At 41.7% G+C, this 27348-nt stretch overlaps 1 protein-coding gene across 1 annotated transcript in view; it reads right to left on the bottom strand.

The window, feature by feature from the left end:
* MAP1B (microtubule associated protein 1B) overlaps positions 1–27348 on the bottom strand; it is a 222888-nt gene that overhangs the window by 149438 nt on the left and 46102 nt on the right. Inside the window, exon 2 of the mRNA XM_033929061.1 lies at positions 11793–11894. Within this exon, the coding sequence (XP_033784952.1) occupies positions 11793–11894 (102 nt within the window). The remainder of the gene's footprint in view (positions 1–11792; positions 11895–27348) is intronic.

The following is a 27348-nucleotide window of genomic DNA, read 5'->3' as shown; positions in this document are numbered from 1 at the left end:
AAGTCTGAGTGATGATTTGTTGGTTCACGCCACACCATGGGTACAGCGAAAGGCATCATCTTCCATTTCCCATTCAGCCACTATGTTAATCCGGAATAGCAGACAGTGCAGCACACATGAGGTACTCATGCTTTATCTTGGTCACCAACTTTACATCCCCCAAAAATGCTTGTATGCATTTTGAAGTCAGATGGACAGATTCTTTTGCTGATTTTGTGCAGTAAATTGTTCGCAGACATAACAGAAATTATCAGCATGATTAATACAACCTCATCTGTTCATAATAATTGCAATATCTTAGACAAAACCAAATAAAATATAAAAATTCACAGGTAGAAAAAAGCAGCACAATCACTTTTTAGTATAAACTTTAAAATTACTGGTATATGTGATCGATGAGCTGTCCTAAAATGCAATATTGTGTTACAGAAACAGTAAAATACCGACGTTTCACAGTAGCGTTATTGACAAAAAAGATATAAACACAAACTGACGCATAACTTAAAAACAGGATGTGAAAGATGAAAACAGTTTTCAGATTTAGAGTCAGCATGTGACCCTTGTTAAGGTACAGGTGACAGAACTCCAGTAGTAAAATGCTTGTTGACCAGTGTCATCTGCCCTGATGGTTTTGTATCTTCCAGTGGTAAAGCCATATTTTATAACACTTTTAGAAGAATCCCTGGACTATGAAAGCTTGTGCTTTTGTGACTCTTTCTTCTCCAATATCTAGTGCATTCATTTTGTGTAAAAGGAAAACAGACTATGAATAACACACTCTCTCCTTTCAGTCCTGTGACATCAGGCACCCAGTAAGTAATGCTGAAATCACATCTTGCTGACAATACTGTTTGCCAACCAGCATAAAACAAGGTTCATTTAACACAGAATTTCTTTCAGATGGCATTTCAAAGATGATAAAGTACTCTCCAAACAGAGGTCATTTCCAGGCAATACATTTTCCTCCCCGGTTTATGTAGGATGTGTGAAGGCAAGCTACAGTATGGTTCCTCCACAAATACAGCAAAACAGCAATTCAGTCTGGGGTGTATTGATATACAGAAAGATAACATGAGATAACATGAAGCAAGTGTTATATACTGTGAAAATGTTCTGGTAACACATTAATTTTGAGGAGGCTTTTAAATTTATTCAAAATACAACAACATTTGTTGATAATTGGCCATCTATTTTTTTTAAGATTGAATAAAGAGAACAAAAAATTGGTTTGTTTTGGCAATCCAGAAGGATTTATGGGTAAAAAAATGGTATTTGTCTTCTAGAGAGATACTCCCATAGTATAGGAGAAATCTAGGGTTTTGGGTATTATACTGGATTATAGTTCGACTTTTGATAACCAAGTTAATGAATTGAGTAAGAGGGGGTTTTATTACATTAAATAAGTGCAATACGTTCTATCCTTTCTACTAATAGTTCTCAAACAATAGTTAGGGAATTATTTTACCTCAGTTAAAGTATTATAATTCGTTGTACTATGGTGTCACACTGAAGTTGAAATCTAGGTTACAATTGCTTCAGAAAACAGGGGCGTGTCTGATATTCAAAGCTAAGAAATATGATCGGGTGACTCCATTTTTAAATCATTGCATTGGTTGATGGTTGAGATGAAAATAAATTTTAAAGTAGTTGCATTGATATATCAAATGTTATATGGTATGGGACCTGAAGGTTTAGTAAGATATCGTTTCCAGTAAGAAGGATTGCTTCTCATTTCCAGCATTCTTTGAAGCTCAGTTATTCAACAAGTAAATATATTTGTTTGAAATCTTTGATGAGTAAATCTTTTGAATATGTAGGAACCACACTTTGGAATGATCTTCCTAAGGAAAGTGTCTTCATATTATATCTTTCAAAAAAAAAATTTAAAAACTCATTATTTTAATTGATTTATTGTAAATTTGCTGAGAGCTCTGATATATTTTTAAACATTGTTATCTGCCTAGATGTATCTTTTTAAATATTGTTATCCACCTAGAATCTGATTGGAAATTAGAATGGGCTATAAATGTTATTATAGAATAGAATTCCTGGCCACACAAGCAGCGAGATTGGACCACCAACTCTCCACTTTGCTGATAACGACCCCAGACTACAGAACATTCAGAAAAGAAATAAAAACCATACTATTCAAAAAAACCCTAGTACCCAACAATTCCTTGAAATCAACTTAACACCATCACTATTCTCAAAAACAATCTAATGCCACAAGAACCACCTCATCTCTTTGAACCAACCTCACTATTCTCAAATTCCTCTGGAAATGGCCAGATATTTCCTTATGTAATCCGCCTTGAAGCACAAGGTAACGGCAGAATAGAAATCACTAATGTAATGTAACATAACCAACTAAAAGAAGACTATTCTGAAACATTCCAGCACTGGCATGCAACATCATTATGCTGTATCTCAGCTTTTATAATTTATGGTTTCTTAATTTACATTGCATTTGGACCACTGTATGAGGGGAAACTGAAAAGTTCACAGCTCAACCAACCAAAAGTTAGGTCAGTCTCCATCAAGGGGACATAATCAAAACATATGTCTAAGTCTGATTTGGCCAGATGGTGCTAGACACCTAAAGTTGGCAGTGGGAAAATGCCAGCTTTGAAAAATACATCTAGAATATATATTTTTTAAATCATCTATCTGAATGTCCAGGCTATTGTTCATCCAGACTGCCAGGACATCTATCTTTATACCACATTTTCAACCAAAATATCATCCAAGTCCCAAATGCCCAGATCAAGACCATTTGGACGTGGGAGAGGCCAATCTTGTAATGGACTAGCCACCCAGACATGGCAACAAAACCCCTTCCCAAGCTCCTCAAAAACCCCTCTATCAACAGTCGGGGATCATCAAATGGAAACCGCTGCTAAGTTTTCATCAATCAATGACCTTACACAACAACCCAATTTGCTATATAATTGATATATTTATTAGTAATCAATAATAGTCAGCTTACAGGACAAGTCTCAGCCAATTGGGTTAAAAAAACATATACAGAATGCTGGCCTTCCATATACTTGGTGTCTGTTCTGCCTATACATTGGTAAACTGACCTTTTCATACATTCTTAACAACCTAGGACCACGTTAGTACAATCTACGTTCTTAATTTCTATTGGATATTCATAATTATCATTTCATTAATTTGTCAACACATATACTTTCTGAGTCATATTGAAGCATGATGTCCTATTGCCAAATCTAGCTTTCCTAATTTCCCTGACATATGCTCTTTTAACACCAAGGTCAATAATTTTCGAGCATGGCCCTTCCTTATTCCTGAGCTTGATTGCACAGTTGTCAGTTCTTACCCTTGTGGTTGATATAGTTTCTGGTAAGTTAGCTTGACCTGGAGTTATGTGTTTGTCATTGTCAGCAGATGTTTATCAGTTTCTGAGTGAAAGTTGAGCTTCTCATGAACACTGCTTATACTAGCAAAGAGAGAAATATGATTTTTCTAGTAGTTTGTGTAGGGTGTTTGGGCTTAATGTATCATTATCATGTCATTGTCAATTTGAGGGTTCACAGGGATTTATCTTCACCTCCAGTTTCATGGAGGTCTTAGGATCTTCACCTGTGCACCTGCATAGGTCTTTTCTCCATCTTTTTTCCCTTTAATTCTTCCTCAGTTCTACCATAAATGTAGTAGTTAGAGTGGCTTATGGGCCTGGGTCCTCCTCTCTATGGTTCACTAGCCCACCTCTGAGGCTATTTAAGACACCTGTGTGCAGCTCTATAGGCTTTCCAATACCAGGTGCTGATGTTCTGGGGACAGTTATGCATTTTTCATTCTGCTCTTTGTAGGGGTGTGAGGGGGGTCAGTGAACACTGGGGGAGTGTGTGTGCGTCTTTACTTTGTCTCTGCAGTGGTTATCTGGTTACTATGGATATCTTTTTGACCCTTATACCTGTTTTACATCATCTAACTCATAATGTAGTGAAAGCAGTTAGCACAGCTGGGTTGAAAAAGATTTGGACAAATTCCTGGAAGAAGAGTCCATAAATCAATAATGATATGAACCTGGTAAAGCCACTGCTCATCTCTGGTGTCCTGGTCTGGACACTGTTGGAAATAAAATACTGGGGTAGATGGACATTTGGCCTGACCCAGTATGGCAGGTCTTATGTTCTTACTCTTGGAAGATATTTAATCTGATTTATAATTATTTATCTTTCCAGAGTTTATCAGCAGAAGTTAACCACACTGATGAGGCGACATTGGAACTTCCTCAAACCTAAAATATAAACACAGACCTTCAAGAATGGGGATTACAACATGACTGATTGACAGCCTATACGGACCTCCACATTATCCCATTAAAAAATGTTCACAATAGAGAACCTATAGCATGATTTGGTTCTGAAAATACTGACAACATATGAGATAATTCACCTGAAGCTGCAATATCTCCTTGATTAAGAATGAAGATAATCATGAGAGACAAAGGGATACATCTCCCTTCTGTGGTACAATCAAAGCAGCTTACATAGGCCCAAATTCGCTATACAGCATCTATTTTGGTGGCTGCTTAAAAAGCAGCCGCTGATCATGCGTCAAACATGCATCGGTATCGTATAGAGCAGTGTTTTTCAACCGCTGTTCCGCGGCACACTAGTGTGGCGCGAGATGTTGCCTGGTGTGCCGCAGGGCCGCCGGGCCCGGAGCTGACAGGGGGCCCGAGGCAGGGGCGCCAGTAGCTCGCCAAGGCAAAGTGAGTCGATCACCCAGGACTCACTTTGTCTTGGCGATCTAATCTATCGAGCCGATAAGTCTTCTTCTCCCCGACGTCAATTCTGCAGTCTGAGAGGAAGTTCGGGCCAGCCAATCGCTGCCTGGCTGGGCGGAACTTCCTCTCCGATTGTAGAATTGACGTCAGGGAGAGCATGCGTCGGCGTCGGCTTTGGGGCCTGTTATCCATTGGTGTCCTGTTCCCCGATGGCAGCGGCAGTGGCAGTGGCTTGGGGAACGGCAGGGAGAAAGAAAGAAAGGGGGCAGGCAGGGAAACAGAAGGAAAGAAGAGAAACAGAAAAAAAGAAAGAAAGGTCAGGGAGAGAGGAAGAAAAAGTTGGGGGAGGGAATGAGGTGTGGAGGAGAGAAAGCATACAGGCTGAAAGAAGGGAAGAAAGATTGGATGCACAGTCAGAAGAAGAAAGTGCAACCAGAAATCATCAGACAAGGTAGGAAAAATGATTTTATTTTAAATTTAGCAAAGTGGAGGCAGTATTACCACAGTTTTCAAAGGAATTTGCCCAAATAACTTAATAGTTAACTGGGTAAATTCCCAGAGATGAAAACTTCCCTTCACTTACTATGCACAGTTCTGAATTTATATCTGCTGTCTATATTTTACAATATGGTCACCTTTTACTAAACCGCAATAGTGGTTTTTAGCGCAGGGAGCCTATGAGCGTCAAGAGCAGCGCTGGACATTCAGCGCAGCTCCCTGCACTAAAAACTGCTATTGTGGTTTAATAAAAAGGATGGAGGGTATATTTGTCTATTTTTGTATGCTATAAAAACCAAATACAGAGAGAGACTGAGAGCTGTTGACGAAGAGCTACGTGTGTGTCTTTCTTCGATTCCAGCCAGAATATCAGCTTTGTGTTCAGCCAAACAGGCCCAGGTTTCGCACTGAATAAAGTATTTTATAATTTTTATAATTTTTATTTCGTAATAAAGTAATTATAAAATACTTTCTTTGTGTTTATTTGATTCCTATTCAAGAGAATTACTTTATATATAGTCAATATAGGCAGAGTTAAATTTTTTAACATTTTCTAATGGTGGTGTGCCTCGTGATTTTTTTCATGAAACAAGTGTGCCTTTGCCCAAAAAAGGTTGAAAAACACTGGTATAGAGAATCCCACTTCTGGGAAACATAGGCTACGGAAATGTAGGACTAGGTTTTCCAGGCCTATATTTCTGGCACCTATCTTAGTCATGAATCGCGCCTATGTAGGCACTTTAGGCTGCCTAATAACACTTCTGGTGTTAGCCACACCCACAGTGGCGTTAGACAGCCTAAAAGCGATTCCGGTACTAATTTTTTTAGGCACCAGTAGGCGCCTTGAAACAATTGGTTAAAAACATCATTTCAGTGGAATTTTTAACTGAGAACATATGAATAGCCTTACTGGGTCAGACCAATGGTCCATCATTCTCACGGTGGCCAATCCAGGTCATTAGTACCTGGCCAAAATCCAAAGAGTAGCAATATTCCATGCTACTGATCCAGGGCAAGCAATGGTTTCCCCCATGTCTTTCTCAGTAACAGACTATGGACTTTTCCTCCAGGAAATTGACCAACCCTTTCTTAAAACCAGTTACACCTAAAAAAATGGCACTGTTTAGAGAATCTGAGCCATATGTTTTTTCACTCGTACAAGTAGTTTATTTGTCCCTAGTGGGATAATGATCTCAAAAGGTTTTTGTACCTGGGGCAATGGAAAGTTAAATGACTTGCCTAAAGTACAGGGGGCTGCACTGGGAATCAAACCCAGTTCCCCATAGCATGTTGTATCTCTGGAGATAAAGCAACACCTCAACTAGATTTTTCATTAAATAATTGCAGTATAAGACTAGTAGATAGTTGGTTATAATCGATTGAAATTTACATTTTCAGGAACAGGTTTCAAGCGTGGTTGCTAAAGGTTTTGGGGCACTAAGACAGCTTAGAGCCATTCGAGATTTTTTGGATGAGAAATCATTGCATACATTAATTCATGCCTTTGTATTGTCAAAGTTAGATTATGGTAATTTAGTATATGCAAGCATTGGGTTGGGACAGTTGAAGCGTTTGCAAACAGTGCAGAATTCTGCAATTAGATTACTAGGCCGGGCGTTTATTCGTGATCATGTGACACCTTTGTATTTAACATTCCATTGGTTACCAATGGAATTTAGGATCAAATTTAAGATCTTAATGTTAGCACATAGAGCATTATTTCAGTTACAGCCTTCATGGGCTCCTTTTACAAAGGTGCGTTAGGGCCTTAATGCGTGGAATAGCACGCGCTAAAATGCTGCACGCGCTAGCCGCTACTGCCTCCTCTTGAGCAGGCGGTAGTTTTTTGGGTAGCGCATGCTAATCTGGTGCGTACGCTAAAAACGCTAGCACACCTTTGTAAAAAGAGTCCCATATCTTTCTAATTTGGTGCTATTCTACACCCCAATACCACACACATCTCTCAATGCCTCTCTCTCTTGTTAATTTCTTTGATCAAGCTATCAGGGCTTCAGACACGCCATTTGGTCACCACACATTTTTTGTGTTTACTTGGCTGCCAAAATACTTCTCACTGGCTATGGCTTCTTCATTAGCCCCTCTCAATGTATTTCCATGTTTCTTTACTTCATATTTTAAATTTTAAATTCTTAAATTTTAAAGTGCTTTATTTTATCTTTTAAAGTGCTTTAGAGTGCTTAATATCAATAACTTATTCGTTATAGAAACTAATTAGTAGTATAAAAACTTATCTTAATATTTTCATTTCTTGTTTGTCTTATCACATCGGGAAAGGGACCTGTCATATCGACATGTTTCGCCCACAGGCTGCTTCAAGAAAAAGTCCCCCCTTCACAAATTTTTCTGCACCATCCCGATCCACATAGCAATTTTTAGGATAAGATCTTATTGTGAATGTTTTTACCAATGCCATAGTATTGACTGAGATTCTACACCACAAGACATTTATTACAGTCTCTGAATGACAATAGGGTAGTCGTTCCTCATATTTTGAAAGCACATCTTGCATCAACTAGAGATTGTGCATTCTTTTATTTAGTTCCACGGTTATGGAATAATCTGTCCATAGACTTGAGAAAAGAAGACTCATATATCAATTTTAAAGGACATTTAAAAGCACATTTTTTCCAATTGGCTTTCTCAACTTAGAACAGAGTTTGGGACTGTGATCTGTGTTTATGTAATGATTAATTCTGTATTTAAGTAATGATTAAATTTGTAATGGAATATGTTTAGCTGGATGTATTAACTGGTTCATTGAGATTTGATGGTTTTATTGTTTTATTATTAGAACTGTTATTGCTGAGATGTTTGCTATGATATTTTGTGGGGAAAAATATTTTTAACTTTTATTCTTAATCTTTCCATTTCTATTTTTAATGAAGTTCTTTTCTTGATGAATATGAACTATGGGGCTCATAATCGAAAGAGAAAAACGTCCAAAAACCGGCCTAAGTCAGCACTTAGACGAACAATGTCCAAATACGTCCAAATGCCGATAATAAAAACGGGTTTTGAACGTATTTCTAAACGACCTAGGCCTTCATTGTGCCGCTGAATGGGGCATTTCAGGAGGAGTGTCGAGGGCGGGAGTTGGGCGGGACGTGGGCCGGCTTAGATTTAGTCGTACAGCATGTATAACCAAAAGTTATACAGCCCAGAATCAACGGAACTTGGACGTTGTGACTTAGACTATTTAAAACATGGTCTAAGTCACAAAAACCCACCTAAAGTCACCAGATAATCACTGCAAACACATAAAACAGAACCTCACACAATACCCCAGTGATCACCGACCCCCCAACCCCATAAAAATCGTAATCAAACCTTTAAAATTCAGCCTCCAGACCATCATCACCTGGCAGCTTGACATAGGAAAGCCTAATCGTCCAACACAGAGGCGGCTTAAGTCGTCTTGGGGGTGGGTTAGGGACTCATGGAGAGGAGGACCCATGCCCATAAGCCCCTGTAATCATTGCATTGATACTTAAACATGTGCACTCCCCTATATACCCCCAAAACCCTTTTTTACTGGCATATAAGTGGCTCCTGCAGCCATAAGGGCTATTAGGATGGTAGATAAGTGGGTCTAGGGGATTCTGGAGGTGGTTTGGGGGGGCTCACCATGACCTATAAGGGATCTGTAGTGAGGAGAAGACATGGCACCCTTTTTGTGAAGTTCACAGCAGTGCCCTGTAAGGTACCTTACTATTTAGGTGCCATGTCTGGGTGTTCAGTCCATCACTTTGCAGACCCCTCCCACGTCCAACAGGGCTTGCTCTAGGCGCTTTTGACTTGAATGAAAAGTTGGACGAAATTGTGGTATAAAGATGGACGATTTAGTGACTTGGACGATCAGATCGGCAAGACGTATAATTAAACAATTTTCAAAAGAAAAAAAATTTTGGACGTATTTTTCGAAAATGTGTCCTAGGCTGTTTTTTTACTTTGGACGACTTGTGACTTAGACGTTCCTTTCGATTATGCCCCTCCACGTATTGTAAACCGCTTAGATCCTTTTAGGCTGTTATACGGTATATAAAGTTCTTATTAAACATAAACATTGCATTAACCATTAGGCTACTCCTCCATTTCACAATGCCATGCTAATAGCCCTCTTTACTAAAATGCTGTAAGATTTTGCAGTTACACGTTAATTGTCAAAACTAACACACAGTAACTGCAAAATCTCTGTGCAAACTGCTGTAAAATGTCATTTCTATGTGTTTTATTGTCATTTGTTATATCTCTTCAGATGGTAAAAGTGCCACTTTGGGCCAGATTCACTAACCTGCCCGATTGGGCCCGATCTGGGCAGGTCCAACGAATTCAGTAAAGACAAATATGCAGATGGGGGCGATTGGAGGAACACCCCCATCTGCCTGCACAGATCACTGTTGTGCGATCCGCACGCATTCGCAGACCATCTACAGATAGTCTGCGCATGCCCGTCCGAACCGGGGCAGTTTTTTTTTAGTTTTTTTTTAACTTTAACTTTGTTTTTAGCCCTGCAAGTCCGTGGTTGTAACCCACTTTAAACCTGCGGGTTAAAACCATGGGCTCAAAGGGCAGGAGAGTTTCAGGGAAGATCGGGGCAGAGCAGGGCGGCATTCAGGGGGAAGATCAGGGCAGAGCAGGGCGGCATTTAGGGAGAAGATCGGGGTAGAGTAGGGTGGCATGCGGGGTTAGCAGGCAGAACAGGTTGGCACCGGAAATGTAGGCCATGAAAACCCTGGCCTACATTTCCGGCACCTATCAGCGACATGTCTGCAATTCTATAAACGGTGCCATCGTGTGATTGAAACGCGATTGGTGCTGCTTTTGTGTGCAGATGCCAATCACTGTGCTGTTTATAGATCCCGGACCTTAGTGTATTGGCATTGCTGTGCGCTAATTAGTACAGCATTAAAATATTACCACCTACAAAATAGATGGCAGTAAGGGATTATGTGCTAAATTTTGTTAATGGCCCTGTGGCACTAATGTCAACATTAGCACATAACCATTTATTCGGAAAATGGAAAATCGGCCATTTTCCAGCTGCAGGAGAAATGGCCTTAGTGCATGGAAAATACCTACATAAGGTTGCGCAAGACCACTTTCTACCTGCTGGTTTGCCATACTGTCACTGCATCATGAAACTCTTATTCAATCATGCTTGAAATTTTGACTTTTAAACATATTTGGCCCCGATATTCAGACCACGGGATATAGCCAGGCTGCCTCATGTGGTCAGTAGCGATCCCGGATATTCAGTGATGGAGCCATATCCAGTTACCAGCATTGTATATCCAGGTCAAAGTTCGGCGTCTTGGACTTAATCAGCCAAACTGATTTTCATCGGCTGGCCAGCTAAGGCTAATGACCAAAGACAGACCTGCTTTTTAAGCAAGTCTTATCTAGCCAGCCGATGAAAATCAGCGGTGACTGCTATGTCGCACAACATAGCCAGTCGCTGGTCTAGCTGGCAAGCCAGATATTCAGTGGGAGATAGCCGACTGTCTCCCTCTGAATACTGGCAGATAGCTAACCAAATTGGACTTATCTAAGCTGCTTTCACTCTTAACTCCCACTCACTGTCAGATACATTATACCAGAAACTCCCCAACCCCAAGATGTCCTGTCTGTCTGTCCAAATTAGATTGTAAGCTCTTCTGAGCAGGGACCATCTACTGAATGTTAAATATACAGTGCTGCATATGCCTTTCAGCACTATAGAAATGATAAATAGTAGTAAACAACCAGGAGCCGTTCCCGGCTGGCTAGATCCCACTGAATATCAGAGGGATTTATATTATTTTGGTCTGTTTGAATTGCTGTGCTCTAATGTTTCATATCCAGCATTAAGTACTCTTTAGAAATAAAATTCAACCTTTTACTAAAAGGTTATTTTTATTTAAAAAAAAAAAAAATTTCCTCTATAGTATGGCTAAGGGGTGAAGTCAGGACCAGACATAAGCTAGCAGATGCCAGAGACCCTCCCCCTTCTGTAACGCACATTTGGTACCTGATGGCAACACCAATTTTATATCAGTGTTAAATTTTCTCATTAAAAAAATAATTTAAAAAAGGGTAGCAGATCAAGAACAACCAGTATCAAAGAGGGTTGTCCTTGACCTGGAACTTTTCGTCCTTGACTCGGAACCTTCTTGAAATTGTTCCAGGTTGGTGACTTGGCTGAAAATCACCACTACTCTACCTAATTTGCTATCTCAAAGAGTCTAGTACAGACAAAAAAAAACACACCCAGGAGTAAAAACGTAGGAAATTTGCTCCTCAGACATGGGGCTTCACTGGAGGTTTAAAACTGGTAGGATGCAAATTAGCATTCCAGTTTATCAAGTAATTCATTCTAACTGGCTGTAAACTATAGTAGATTGACAGAATAACCTTAACAATAAATTATAAACTTAGAGGTATAAACCCTAAGCAAAATTTAACACAATGCCTACAAACCAATAAATATATATAACTTATTTTATTATAGCACATTTAACATCCAAATCAAAGGCCGCACCTCTAACTCCAGGAGAAAAGCGAGCTGAGTGCCGAGATACAAAAAGCTTGAGTTCTTGGTCGAGATTGCATTCAATCAGGTTTGTGTCCCATGATCGGATTCCTACAAAACAAAATATCAGAATAAAAGTCTACTGCCATCATAAACCTTAACACAGTACAACAGTATTCAGCACACATTAATTTTTTACATTATCCTGTATTACATTCTGACTTATATTCTGCCAAAGCCCTTACGAGTTCATGGCGGATAACAATATATTTCTATTACTGGGAACAAACCCAGTTTAACATAACACAATGACAATATTCAAATAGAATATTAAGGCCCTCTTTTACTAAGGTGCGCTAACCAATTAGCGTGCCCTAATCGATTTAACGCGTGCTAATCGATTTAGCGAACGCTAAACGCTAATGCATGCATGTTTGTCTATGGTCGTGTTAGCATTTAGCATGCACTAATTCAATTAACACACCCTAATCGGTTAGCACACCTTAGTAAAAGAGGGGGTAACAGCAGAAGACGACAAATTTCAAGATAAATTTTTTTTAAACAAGAATGTCTGAAAAGTTTTCTCAAGAATGTCTGAAAAGTTTTCTTAAAAAAGAATATTGACCTTCCGATCTTATTAAAATAGGGAGATTACTCCAAATTAAAGAAGCCTGATAAAAGAAGGATGCTTTCCATCGAATAAATGATCTGATTGTCTTTAGTGATGTTAATTGAAGATAGAATTGCTTCTGTACAATATGACTAGGACTTCCTGATAGTAATGATATCAGTTCCACTAAATAATATGGCACCTGGTCATATAGAATATTAAAAATCATAATACAAAGTTTAAAATAAATCCTTGCGTTTACTGGCAACAAATGTAATTTAGGCCCTATTTTACTAAGCCACGGTAGAGATTTCTACGGTAGCCCGGAGCGCTAAATGCTCCGACATTGCTCCAATGCTCATAGAATTCTATAAGCATCGGAGCAGCGTCAGAGCATTTAGTGCTCCAGGTCGTGGTAGAAACTTCTACCGTGGCTTAGTAAAAGAGGGCCTAAATTAAATATGGTGCAATTCTATCATAGTTTTGTCATCTTTTCAACAGTCCTTTAGCATATCCTAAATAAACAATATTATAGTAGTTCATCTGGTAAAGAATAAGCGATTGAACCACAAGTGCAAAAACTGACTTAGCCAAAAATTTCTGAACTACCCGTAATTTCCTCGAAAGAAAAAATGATTTCTACTAACCAGATTAACTTGATAGTTCAAACTCAATAAATTGTTTAATCGAATGCCCCAAACTCTAGTTTGCACATCAAAAGTGTAATTACTTTGGCCAAAGTATGATAAAGATCCAATCTAGTCTGATCCTGTGGGCCTAGCCAAAGAAACTTACCCCCTGTTTTACTAAGGTGCGCTATGTGTTTTAGCGCACCTTTAGCGTGCGCTAATGCATCTATAGACTAACATGCATGCGTTAGCGTTTAGTGAGTGGTTAGCACGCGCTAAAGCGCTTAGCACACCTTAGTAGAAGGAGCCCTTAGTTTTATCTACATTGATCTTCAACTTTTTATTTCAGGTTTCCAAAAACTCAGATATATTTTAAGTGTCTTTCACCAATCCCTATGATTCTCAGATGTAATATCGCCCAAGGATTTCTATGAGAAAATGTTCTGTTTACAAGAGAGATGATATCTCCATCACACAACTTCCGCTAAGCTATAGATCTTATAGATTTCAGTTCTGTAAAATTCCTTACGTGTGTGTTGTAGATGGTTGAATATTTGGACTATTCAAGCCACAACAAAAGATGATTTCAGGTTGGCTTTGATGATATTGGATTCTGAGCCACAGAAATGGACTTCTGTATATAACTATTTGCAACCTAAAGATTTTGGGCGGCGTTTACAAAGCCATAAATGCACCGAAGACCAAAGGAACTGAATGGGCTTTGATGCATTTACCATGGGAGAATCACTACCATGGCTTTGTAAAAGGTGTCCTTTATAAAGAAGATCCCATAAAATTTACATTTATAGACTTCAAAAAATACAAATCGATTAAAATTACCAGCTATTGAATTTTATTACCCAGAACATGTACAGAACTAGCATGTAAATGATCATTTATTTAACCACTGACAACAAAATTTTGACAGTTTGAATCTGAAGAAAGAATAAAATGTACTCAAGACAGTAATTAAATGCTGCTTTTCAGAATAGCTACTGGTAGCTCAATTGCTCAGTGATCCAGGCATAATGAAGAGAAATACTGTACATGCATTGGAAACCTCTTTTCATATATTTTCACTCACTATTTCAGTGAGTCATCATTCATGGTATACCTGAACTTGAATCTTTTTTTTTTTTTAATGTATGTAGTTCCAAGTGGCACCGAAACACGTATGAGTTATTATCTAGATATTGGCAGAATAAATAACATAGTAACAAAGTAACATAGTAGATGACGGCAGATAAAGACCCGAATGGTCCATCCAGTCTGCCCAACCTGATTCAATTTAATTTTTTTTTTTTTTTTTAATTTTTCTTCTTAGCTATTTCTGGGCAAGAATCCAAAGCTTTACCCGGTACTGTGCTTGGGTTCCAACTGCCAAAATCTCTGTTAAGACTTACTCCAGCCCATCTACACCCTCCCAGCCATTGAAGCCCTCCCCTGCCCATCCTCCACCAAACGGCCATACAAAGACACAGACCATGCAAGTCTGCCCAGTAGCTGGCCTAGTTCAATATTTAATATTATTTTCTGATTCTAAATCTTCTGTGTTCATCCCACGCTTCTTTGAACTCAGTCACAGTTTTACTCTCCACCACCTCTCTCGGGAGCATTCCAGGCATCCACTACCCTCTCCGTAAAGTAGAATTTCCTAACATTGCCCCTGAATCTACCACCCCTCAACCTCAAATTATGTCCTCTGGTTTTACCATTTTCCTTTCTCTGGAAAAGATTTTGTTCTACGTTAATACCCTTCAAGTATTTGAACGTCTGAATCATATCTCCCCTGTCTCTCCTTTCCTCTAGGGTATACATATTCAGGGCTTCCAGTCTCTCCTCATACGTCTTCTGGCGCATGCCTCCTATCATTTTCGTCGCCCTCCTCTGGACAGCCTCAAGTCTTCTTACGTCTTTCGCCAGATACGGTCTCCAAAACTGAACAAAATACTCCAAGTGGGGCCTCACCAATGACCTGTACAGGGGCATCAACACCTTCTTCCTTCTACTGACTACGCCTCTCTTTATACAGCCCAGCATCCTTCTGGCAGCAGCCACTGCCTTGTCACACTGTTTTTTCGCCTTTAGATCTTTGGACACTATCACCCCAAGGTCCCTCTCCCCGTCCGTGCATATCAGCTTCTCTCCTTCCAGCATATACGGTTCCTTCCTATTATTAATCCCCAAATGCATTACTCTGCATTTCTTTGCATTGAATTTTAGTTGCCAGGCATTAGACCATTCCTCTAACTTTTGCAGATCCTTTTTCATATTTTCCACTCCCTCTTTGGTGTCTACTCTGTTACAAATCTTGGTATCATCTGCAAAAAGGCACACTTTTCCTTCTAACCCTTCAGCAATATCACTCACATACATATTGAACAGGATTGGCCCCAGCACCGAACCCTGAGGGACTCCACTAGTCACCTTTCCTTCCTTCGAGCGACTTCCATTAACCACCACCCTCTGGCGTCTGTCCAACAGCCAGTTTCTGACCCAGTTCACCACTTTGGGTCCTAACTTCATAGAAACATAGAAACATAGAAAGATGACGGCAGATAAGGGCTACAGCCCATCAAGTCTGCCCACACTATTGACCCACCCTTTTAAGTCTACTGACCCTCTTAAGTATAATTGCAATTATACTGCCACTCTACTGACCCTCTCTTTCAAGTCTATACCCTAGTGATCCTATCCCTTGGCATGACTCTCGTAGGGATCCCACATGGGTATCCCATTTGTTCTTGAAGTCTGGGATGCTGCATGCCTCGATCACCTGCACTGGAAGCTTGTTCCAATGCTCAATCACTCTTTCCGTGAAGAAGTACTTCCTGGCGTCTCCATGAAACTTCCCTCCCCTGAGTTTGAGCGGATGTCCTCTTGTAGTCGAGGGTCCCCTGAGAAGAAAGATATCATCTTCTACCTCGACCCGTCCCGTGATGTACTTAAATGTCTCAATCATGTCTCCCCTCTCCCTACGCTCCTCGAGACTGTAGAGCTGCAGTTTGCACATTTGCTTTCTCCTCATCACTCTCCACATATTTGTTCCCAGCATCTTTTAGCCTAGCAATTCCATTTTTTATCTTCCTCCTTTCACTAATATATCTGAAAAAATTTTTATCTCCCTTTTTTACATTTTTAGCCATTTGTTCTTCCGCCTGTGCCTTCGCCAAACGTATCTCTCTCTTGGCTTCTTTCAGTTTCACCCTGTAGTCCTTTCTGCTCTCCTCTTCTTGGGTTTTTTTTATATTTCATGAACACCAACTCTTTCGCCTTTATTTTCTCAGCCACTAGGTTGGAGAACCATATCGGCTTCCTTTTTCTCTTGTTTTTATTGATTTTCTTCACATAAAGGTCCGTAGCCATTTTTATCGCTCCTTTCAGCTTAGACCACTGTCTTTCCACTTCTCTTATGTCCTCCCATCCTATCAGCTCTTTCTTCAGGTACTTTCCCATTGCATTAAAGTCCGTACGTTTGAAATCTAGGACTTTAAGTATCGTGCGGCCGCTCTCCACTTTAGCCGTTATATCAAACCAAACCGTTTGATGATCGCTACTACCCAGGTGAGCACCCACTCGAACATTAGAGATATTCTCTCCATTTGTGAGGACCAGATCCAATATAGCTTTTTCCCTTGTGGGTTCCGTCACCATTTGTCTGAGCAGAGCCTCTTGAAAGGCATCCACAATCTCCCTACTTCTTTCCGATTCCGCAGACGGAACATTCCAGTCCGCATCCGGCAGGTTGAAATCTCCCAACAGCAGAACCTCCTCTTTCCTTCCAAACTTTTGGATATCCACAATCAGATCCTTATCAATTTGCTGCGATTGAGTCAGAGGTCTGTAGACTACACCCACGTAGATAGAAGTTCCATCTTCTCTTTTCAGAGCAATCCATATCGCTTCTTCCTCTCCCCAGGTCCCTTGCATTTCGGTCGCTTGGATATTGATCTTTACATAGAGAGCTACTCCTCCACCTTTATGACCATCTCTGTCCTTCCTAAAAAGATTATATCCCGGTATGTTTGCATCCCATCCATGTGATTCACTGAACCATATCTCTGTGATAGCAACAATATCTAGATCTGCCTCTAATATCAGGGCTTGCAGATCATGAACTTTGTTGCTTAGACTGCGAGCATTTGTGGTCATCGCTTTCCAGCTATTTTTCAGCGATAATCTCCTTTTTCGTATGGATTTTTGTGTCATTTCACTTTCCGTTGCAATACTAAGAAATGAGTTGCAGATATTGCTAATGTTGTAGCCTTTACTACTATCACATCTTTTCTTTTGCCGGGGGTGGTCTCTATAATTGTCCTTCGTACATACACCACCCCCACCTTCTAGTTTAAATGCCTAGAAAAATATTGTCTAAATTTCTCTGCAAGGTTTCTTTTTCCTGCTGTAGTAATATGTAGCCCATCAGTGCAATATAGCTTCTTGACCTTCCATGTATTTCCCCATCCTCCTATGTACCTGAAGCCTTCTTGATGACACCAGGCTCTGAGCCATCTATTAAAGTCCTCTGTGTTTTTCACTCTTTGCTCTCCCTTTCCATATGCAGGCAGTATTTCAGAAAAAGCTAAAGTCTTTACAAAAGGTTTCACGTCCTCACCAAGCTCCCGAAAAGCTTTCTGTGCTGCAAGTGTGGAGTTGTTGGCCAGGTTATTTGTTCCCAGATGGATAACAACATCAGTGTTAAAATCCTTAGTTTCTTCCTTAATTATAGTCAGTATTTGCCTGGAACTCCTGGTAGCTGAGGATCCTGGAAGACATTTCACTATTTTGGTCTCCTCGCCCTGTGTTCCAAGGTTAATGCCTCTGATGATGGAATCCCCCAACAGTAATAGTTTTCTGTTTTCGGCTTTTTTATTTGTACTTAGGGTGCGCTTGTCCTCTTGAGTTACCTTCATTGGTTCCAGTCCCACCTCCCTTCTGTTTTCCTGAGTATCGCAGTGCACTAGTGGAGCTAAGGAATTCTGTAGAGGTAATATTAGTGAAGGTGGATGTTTCTGTGTTACATGTCGCAGTCTTCCTGAGCCTACTGTGACACATTTATTCCTGGGCTGTTTTATTCTTTGAGGTAGAGGTGGTAAGTTGGTATGATTTTGTGGAGTGATGGAAGCTGCTTTAATTGTATTCAATTCCTGTTTAAGTTTGCAGAGCTCCTCCTTAATACTGGCAAGTTGAAGACAGATGGGGCAAGCCGTAAGCCTCCAAATAATATGTCTTGGAATTAAAGCACCACAGTGATTGCATAGAATAAAGGTCATCTTGATTGGTTGTGAAGTGACTTGATTTGAATAGTCCTGATTATATGGGTCTCTATATATGAATAGTGGTCCCTGGGGTTGGTGGGACTATAAGTCTTACTCTTATTCCTATAAAGGGAAAGAGGAAATAAGATTTAACAGAGGAAAGAGAAGGGTTTATTTTTTTGTGTTTTTTTATATTTTTATAGTAAGAGACAGGGAGGAGAAGAGAAATTTAGCAGATATAATGCTGAAAACCAGTGAAAGGAGCAGAATATGAAATGCTGAGTAACTTAGTTTTTAGAAGTTCACAGGGCAGCCTTGTTCACAGCAATGTGCCAAAGATAATGCAATTAACCTTAGAAGTAAAACAGAGCCCCTCCCTTCTCCACCTAATCAGCAGAAAACAATGGCTGAATACTAGTAAGACAGAAATATAGGCTCTATACCACCTAAAACACAGTATTTTAAACAAAAATGCAGGTTCTATCAGTGCTACCCTAAAATACAGGATTTATAACAGGATTTTCCCTACTTTAGTCACCCTGAGCCACAGGCACCAGGATTTAATTAGAGTTAACAAAGTCTTACCCTTTTTCCTATGAAGAGGAAGAGGAAATAAGATTTAACAGAGGAAAGCGAAGGGTTTATTTTTTTGTGTTTTTTTAAATATTTTTTTTAGTAAGAAACAGGGAGGAGAAGAGAAATTTAGCAGATATAATGCTGAAAACCAGTGAAAGGAGCAGAATATGAAATGCTGAGTAACTTAGCTTTTAGAAGTTCACAGGGCAGCCTTGTTCACAGCAATGCTATTCATTGATGAAACTATTGTGCTTAAAGTGCAAGGATAGGATAACCATATAGCACCAGGCATAGATCTTACAAGGTCTCTTCATCAGAGTGGCATAGCCGGGGGGGGGGGGGGGCGGTGCTTGGAAGCCTGGGTTCCCATATACATACCTTCAGCACACACTTTGCATTGTGGGATGTTTCATCACGACCACGATGAAATGGTGGCAATGAACTGTCCTTTCCACAATGGCCACGATGAACCATGATGAATCGTGCCTCTCCTCCCTCCCCAATCAGTGCCTCTCCACTTCTTTGCCCCCTCCAACCAATGCCTCTCCTTTCCATCCCCACGCCAGTGTCTCTATTCCTCCCCATTCCCCCTCCTCTTTGCTCCCTCTCCCCCCCCGCATACCTCTTGAAAAGTTCACTGACATGATCAGCATCTTTCACCCCCCGCTCAGCCGGCCTTGGCTTCCTTCTAACGTCACTCTAGTCGCGGGACCAGGATGTGACATCAGAGGGGAGCCATGGCTGGTGGAAGATGCTGCTCATCCCAGCAAACTTTTCAAGAGGTATAAGGTATGCAGGGCGGGGGGGCACTCTTATTATGGAAAGGTGTGGGGGTGGGGCACTCCTAACTTGGGGGGGCTTAGTCCCCCCAAGAGGTCAGGTGCCGCCATAGATGATTCATCATAGCCAATTCAGCGATGAAATGGCTTCAATGAATCGGCCGTGATGAATCATCCTAGACCCCATATGGTTTTGGGTTGGGGTAGAAGTCCAGAGCTGAATTTTCATCTGGTCTGGTTTTGCAATTAGAAATTCCTTTCCTGCTTGTCAGAGGATGAGTGGAATTCATGTTTGGTTGTTTCCTTCTCCCTTTGGGTTGACTGAGGATCTGTTCCTGTTCAAGCTCTCAAATTGGTTCTCTAAGTAGTTTTCCTTTATCATTAGAAATACTGAATAGGTCAGACTTGCTTGCACAGGGTCTTTACAATGATCTTATATCCCTATTTGTCTTGGTTGTCTGTTCTGACTAGATTGTAAGCTCTATTGAGTAAGGATTGTCTCTTACATGTTTAATGTACAGGTCTGCATACTGCTATAGAAATGATAAGTAATGTATGTATGATTTTATGCACTTTGTATTAGCCTTGAAAATGAAATAAAGTTAAAAGAAATGATAAGTAGTAGGTATTATTATTATTATTTATTTATTTATTTATTTATAGCCCATCCTTCCCAAGAGCCCAGAACGGGTTACAACTAGGTACTTAAAACTTCCCTATCTGTCCAAAAAGGCTTACAATCTAACTAAAGCACCATATTAAACACTTAATCAGCCAAATTCAATTAATTTTAAACCAATAAATTCAATTCAATTCAAAAACAAAAGGAAAAATTAAAGAATAAAAAACTAACTAAAGATGTAGGAGAAAACTTGAAAATAAATAAAACAAAAACAAATGAAAGAAGAAAGAGAAATAAACAGGGAGTGAAATGAATCAGTCAATAAGGCAGTTCGGCCACCACAGCAGGACAACCTCTGCAAGCAGGATGAAGCGAGAGTCGGCTCAATCACCATATTTTTTTCTATCTGTCCCAGCGGGCTCATAATCTAACTACTGGTTTATGTGAAATTTCCAGCTTGAAAAGTCAATTTAATTTTATATGCCCCGTGTGCCTTGTCCTTTGAGCCATTAGGATAGACTTTTCTTAAGACAGGGTTTCTCAGCCCTCTTTTGGAGACACACCTAGCCTGTCAGGTTTTCAGGATTATCACAAAAATAGATCTGCATTTGCTAGAGACCTTTTGTATTCAAACCTGTGCCTTCTAATCATTTTCAAGCTTGAAAAATAAGCTTTCTTGCACGTACGGTAAGAGAAGTGAATAAAAAAATAATTACAATTAAAAAAAAAAAAAATCTTTATTCATTTTTAAAACTTTCAACAAGTGTAACATAAGATACAATCATTTTATACTTTCACATTACTTAATATATCATCAAAGTTTAACTCACATCAAATATCCCTCCCCCCCTTATATCCAACAATTGTACTTGAGCATAATAAATCATAAAATATTCCCTATAATTGCCTTTATTTGTAAGATTCTCTCACCTTCAGTTCAGGACAATTAATTCCCACTGCAAATAATTAACCAGCAGGATAGTCTCTTACCACAGGGACTAGTGTTTGACAAATACCTTTTACCGAGTCCAGTAAACATTAAGGAAGCCAGAAACATTCCAAGCTAAATGAGACCACAGAATTTTGGAATATAACTATATTAGAAATGCATTCTTATATACAGTAGACTCTAAGTTAACCGGCACCCATGGGGATTAATAGATGCTGGATAAATATAGTTTCTGGTTGTCAAGAGTTACTATAAAAATAGGTTTAACTAATACTATACCCCATACTATGCTATACCATAAGCTGTTCCAGACAAACTACCGGACATGTGGTAGGCAAAGCGTGGGTTGTACTCAGGTGTGGTGTGCCAAGTTTACACTTAAATTTCCACCAGAAATTGATTTTATTTTTATTTAAAGTATTACAGTATTTCTTTGATTTTTTTGTTCTGGTTGCTTCAGAGTTCCGGTTAACAGAAAGTAGTCTACTGCATATAAAGCAGAAAGGGCAATACTGTAGGATTATTTTCTGCTATATCAGCATATCATATGTTCCTTCACGTCTCAGGTCTGTTGATACTATGCATTGGTTACAATGCAAGCCACTGAAAAAACATCATGTATTGCATTTTAATGCATCATTTACTTCAGAGTGTGCTGGGCAATTTTAATCTGATCTATCTGGCCAGCCTGGCTGTTAGATGGAGGGCTCTGAATATTGGCTAGCCTACATTCTGAAAGTATACGCAGGTATAAAGTACCTGTGCAGCTTGGAGCAGATTTTGACATTGCATCCCTTTGAAAATTGTCTAATTTGTGGAGTATTTAGCACCTGTTCATATTTGTGGTACTTTGGAAAATCTGCGCTGTTCTCATAACTGAGCTTATAAGAAGTGCCTCTGCTGGGTCAGATCAGAGGTCCATCGCGTCCAGCAGTCCGCTCGCGCGGCGGCCCAACAGGTCCAGGACCTGTGTAGTAGACCTCTATCTATACCCCTCTATCCCCTTCTCCTTCAGAAAATTGTTCAATCCCTTCTTGAACCCTAATACCGTACTCTGTCCTATCACGCCCTCTGGTAGCGCATTCCAGGCGTCCACCACCCGTTGGGTGAAGAAAAACTTCCTAGCATTGGTTTTGAATCTGTCCCCTTTCAGCTTTTCCGAATGCCCTCTCGTTCTTGTAGTTTTCGAAAGTTTGAAGAACTTGTCCCTCTCCACTTTCTCTTTGCCCTTCATGATCTTGTAAGTCTCTATCATATCCCCTCTAATTCTCCTCTTCTCCAGGGAGAAGAGCCCCAGTTTCTCCAGTCTCTCAGTGTATGAAAGGTTTTCCACAGGGACATCTCATGCTCTGGCTACAATTTAAAACCCTTGCATTCTTCCAGCCAATTCATCCAGCTAACTACATACAGTACATTAGCTGGGAGAGGGATGCCCCGCCCGTGTATTCATGCTAAAAGTAACTGCAGATAACAAGTGTTTAGCCTGCTTAAACTGAATATTGTGAGCAAAAAGAATAAAGCCTATGAGAATATGTATGTAATTGTATTCTGCATCATAAATAGTGGTAGGTGAGGCACTCTTAACTGTGCAGTTTTCCCACTGTCTCCTTATCTGCTTCCTCTGGGTGTCTCTGCTGCCCAGGGGTGGTGGGATGTGCATTGGTCATGGGGCTGCCATGGGTGGGGAGAGGGTTGCTGGTGCTGCACCTGGCTGTCCTGGGGTGATGGGGCAGAGATTGGGTGGTTTGCTTGGGGCCATGGGGGAACTGCTGTGGGGTTTGAGTCTGGGCCCTTCTGTTTCCTAGCCTGCTGCTCTAGCTGTTAGGCCACTCCCCTAGCCCTCTCCCCAAAGAAGGATGAGCAGGCTTATGCTAAACTAACAGAAGCAGCACTGACCACTTTATATGAACATTCTGTGCCAGCGAAGAATTGCAAAGGGACCTGAACAAACTAGGGGAATGGGCGACGAGATGGCAGATAAAGTTCAACGTTGAGAAATGTAAAGTATTGCATGTGGGAAGTAGAAACCCGAGGTACAACTATATGAAGGGAGGGATGTTCTTGACTGAGAGTACCCAAGAAAGGGACTTGGGGGTAATGATGGACATGATATGACAATGAAGCCGACGGCACAGTGCGCAGCGGCCTCTAAGCAGGAGAATAGAATGCTAGGTATAATCAAGAAGGGTATTACTACCAGAACGAAAGAAGTTATCCTGCCATTGTATCGGGCAATGGTGCGTCCGCATTTGGAATACTGCGTCCAATATTGGTCGCCGTATCTTAAGAAGGATATGGCGTTACTCGAGAGGGTTCAGAAGAGAGCGACACGTCTGATAAAAGGGATAGAAAACCTTTCATACGCTGAGAGATTGGAGAAACTGGGTCTCTTTTCCCTAGAGAAGAGGAGACTTAGAGGGGAATGATAGAGACTTACAAGATCATGAAGGGCATAGAGAGAGTAGAGAGGGACAGATTCTTCAAACTTTCAAAAAATAAAAGAACAAGAGGGCATTCGGAAAAGTTGAAAGGGGACAGATTCAAAACAAATGCCAGAAAGTTCTTCTTTATCCAACGGGTGGTGGACATCTGGAATGCGCTTCCAGAGGGCGTAATAGGGCAGAGCACAGTACTGGGGTTCAAGAAGGGATTGGACAATTTCCTGCTGGAAAAGGGGATAGAGGGGTATAGATAGAGGATTACTGCACAGGTCTTGGACCTGTTGGGCACGATGGACCTCGGGTCTGACCCAGCGGAGGCATTGCTTATGTTCTTATACTGTACATGTAGTGACGCTGAATATCTAGGGTTACCAGAATTTCTGTCTGGAAAATGTGGACCCCCCTAGCCCCGCCCCCAGGCCCACCCACCCCTGCCCTGTCATGCCTCGGTTCCACCCCATCATTTTCCCAGTCCCGCCTCCAATTCCACCCAGCCCCACCTCCTGCTCTCATCGGGTAGGATGTCTGCACATGCGTGGATGTCCTCCTGCCCGAAGAAAGTGCTGGGTCTTGAAAAGCCGTCTGGACCCCCGGACATGTCCTCAAAAGGGGAAATCCAGACGTTTGGTAACCCTATGAATTTCAATATTAAATGCTGGTACTGGTACTCTACACTTTTCTCTGCTGCTTCTGGAGAGGTGAAACATGGTAGGGGGAAGGAGTCCCTGATAGGAGGAGCCTGCAAATACAAGTTTGCCTAGAGCCCAATATAGTGTTAATCCAGCCCTGACTATGCAGATAGTGTCTCTGAATATCCTGTTCAGTAGTACTTCTTCAGATAGTAGGGGCTGTTATCTTGAACAATGTTATAAAACACAAACATTACAAAGCATCCATATCCCACACCCGGCTGTTTCACAACTGGCCCAATCAAGCACTACTGACCAAGCACTTATCATTCTAAAGGAAACAATGTCAGGTACTCACTTTATACGCCACATGTACAAAAAGGTTTTCAGTTGTCTCTTGAAATCAAAAGTGCTGGAAATTAGAGAATGACACGGTGAAAAAATTGGTCCCCGTCACCGCCCCGTCCCCGTCTCACCATCCTCTGCACCGCCCCGTCACCGCCATTCCCTTCACCGCCCCGTCACCGCCACTGCCACCCCATTCACCGCCCCGTCACCGCCACTGCAACCCCATTCACCGCCCCGTCACCGTCACCGCTGCATACATAAAAGCCTCAAACGGGTACGATTTTATATACTTTTCTAATATCTCCCCTATGTATCTGCCATTGCCCCCCCCTGTGTCCATATACCATCCCCATGGCATGTCCCCTTTTTGTCTCTGTCCCTATGCCCCATGCACATAATTTCCCCTCTTTCTGTTACCTTCCTGTGTCCAGATTTCCCCTATCTGCCTCTTCCATACCAGTGTGTCTCTTCTTTTCAACCCCATCTAGCTTTTTTCCCTCTTTCTTCCCCCCCCCCCCTGCTTCTAGCATCTGGCTCACCTGCCTGTCCTTCCCTTTCTTTCCTGCTGTGGGTTTTTCTTTCCGTTTTCATCACCTTGGCCCAGAATCCTTTTCCCTTTCACTCCCTCCTTACAGTCTGAGCCGGGAACACTAGCGATCGCACGGTCCTCGCAGCCCCCACCCGCCTGCCCAATCGATCCTAGTGTTTAGCCAGCTCTCTCCCTTCTCCTCACCTTAATTTGCAGGCTTTCTTTTTCAGCGACCTGCACACTTTCCCAAAGAGCCGCACACGCGCGGCTGCTCAGTGTTCAATCTTCTGCTCTGCTGCAACTTCCTGTTTCCGGTTGCGTCAGAGCAGAAGATCGAAACTGAGCAGCAGCGGCTCTTTGATAGCGTGCGGGTCGCCGAAAAAGAAAATCTACAAACTAAGGTGAGGAGAAGGGAGAGAGCTGGCTAAACACTAGAATCGATCGGGCAGGCGGGTGTGAGCTGCGGGGACCGCGCGATCCTTCATGCCTCACTGCGGGGACAAGACCCATTCACCGCCCCGCGGGCGGTGAATGGCCTTGTCCCCGTCGCCGCAGCGACTGCTAGTTTTCTTCCCCGTTTTCGGCGGTGACCCGCGGCTAAAATGCGGTGGCCGCGGGTAAACCGCCACCGTGTCATTCTCTACTGGAAATCATTCTTGTATATCCAGGAAGATGATTCTAGCCTTCTGGACCAGCAATTGAGACAACACGTTTTCTGGTCTCCACATAATTAGACCCCCCCCCCCCTCACTGATGGAACTGCTCGACAGCCTGCTGTTGAGGATTTCAATATATGCCCTGGCCGACACCAGCACCGTGGTGCCTGTCTCAATACTTGATGTTTCAACAAAAATATTTTACATCATATTCTTTCATGAACAGACAACCGATGAAATTCAGCTAATGCAGGTCTAATTTGCTCAAATTTAGCAACGCCATAGAGCAGGCGGGCTGCTACATTCTGCACCAATTGCAAAGACCAAATGACGGACAGTTGGAAGTTAATGAATAAGAGTTACAAGTCTAACTTCGTCAAAACCAAACTTTCCACCACAGCTAAAATCTGTCTTCAGTAACAACCTAAAACATATTTCTTCACCATTGCCTCCACCTGAAGCTGCAAAGAAAGTGCAGAATCCAACAGTATGCCAAGGCACCGAACCTGTTGAGACACAGGAATAATTTGATCTTGAAAGTTAACAAACTGGATGCAATAATCCCGAATCCCAACTAACAAGTAGAATTTCTATTTTCACCATATTTAGTGGAAGCGTATTATTATGTAGTCAACTAGAAACTGTCCAAAAAGCTCATTCAGCTTACACACTGCCTCATTCAAGGAAGAATCAAGAGTAAAAAAGAACTGAATGTTATCAGCAGAGATTGTATACTGAATACCCAAACTGTTCAATCACCAACACCATGGGACTAAATTAAACAAAATGGCAGATAATGAAGACTTGTGGCACTCCTGCAGTAAGAGCTAGAAAAGATGTTGCATCCATCTATGACAGCTGTAGTCTTTTAGTATGGGAAATCCCTTACCTCCTACCACTTTAAAAGGTTTGAAACCAATCAAGCACTATCCTCCCCTCTCCCCCACACTCCAGGAAGGGCCTAAAGCTACTGGGCTTATTCTGGTTGGCCCAGGCGCCTCATGCCCCACCTGTGGGTGGGGTTTGAGCCGCCTGGACCAATCAGGCCCTAAGGCCAGCCATTCAAGGGATGGCTGGCCTGCCGGACGGACGGGCTTTGCACCTGTCTGTCCAGCCAACATTTACAGGGAGGGGGATTGGGGGTGGGGGGGGTCTCGTGGGTCAGCGGGGGGGCTGATTGGGGGTTCGGGGAGGCAACATGGGAGGGGGTGCATCAAGGGCAGGAGGGCCTGGGATTCCTCCTGCCCATATCTTAGTGGGGGGTGGGGGGGTCACCTAGCTAGGAGGGCTTGGGCTCCCTCCTGGCCCGATCGTAATCGGCAGGGGGGGGGGGGGTCGCAGCTCACCGGGGCAGGAGGGCATGGGCTCCCTCTTGCCCTGATCATTGTGGGGGGGGGGGGTCGCAGCTCGCCGGGGCAGGAAGGCTTGGGCTCCCTCCTTCCTGGAGCGTTGGGGGGGATGGATTCTGTAACCGGTGTTGTTTTTGACAGACACCGGTTACAGAATCCAGCTTTTAGGCAAAGGACACCTCCTTCGCCT

This window comes from Geotrypetes seraphini, chromosome 1 (assembly GCF_902459505.1).
Source record: "Geotrypetes seraphini chromosome 1, aGeoSer1.1, whole genome shotgun sequence".
Taxonomy (NCBI): Eukaryota; Metazoa; Chordata; class Amphibia; order Gymnophiona; family Dermophiidae; genus Geotrypetes; species Geotrypetes seraphini.
The sequence above is the reverse complement of the archived record's forward strand: the minus strand, read 5'-3'. Positions and strand labels throughout refer to the sequence as shown.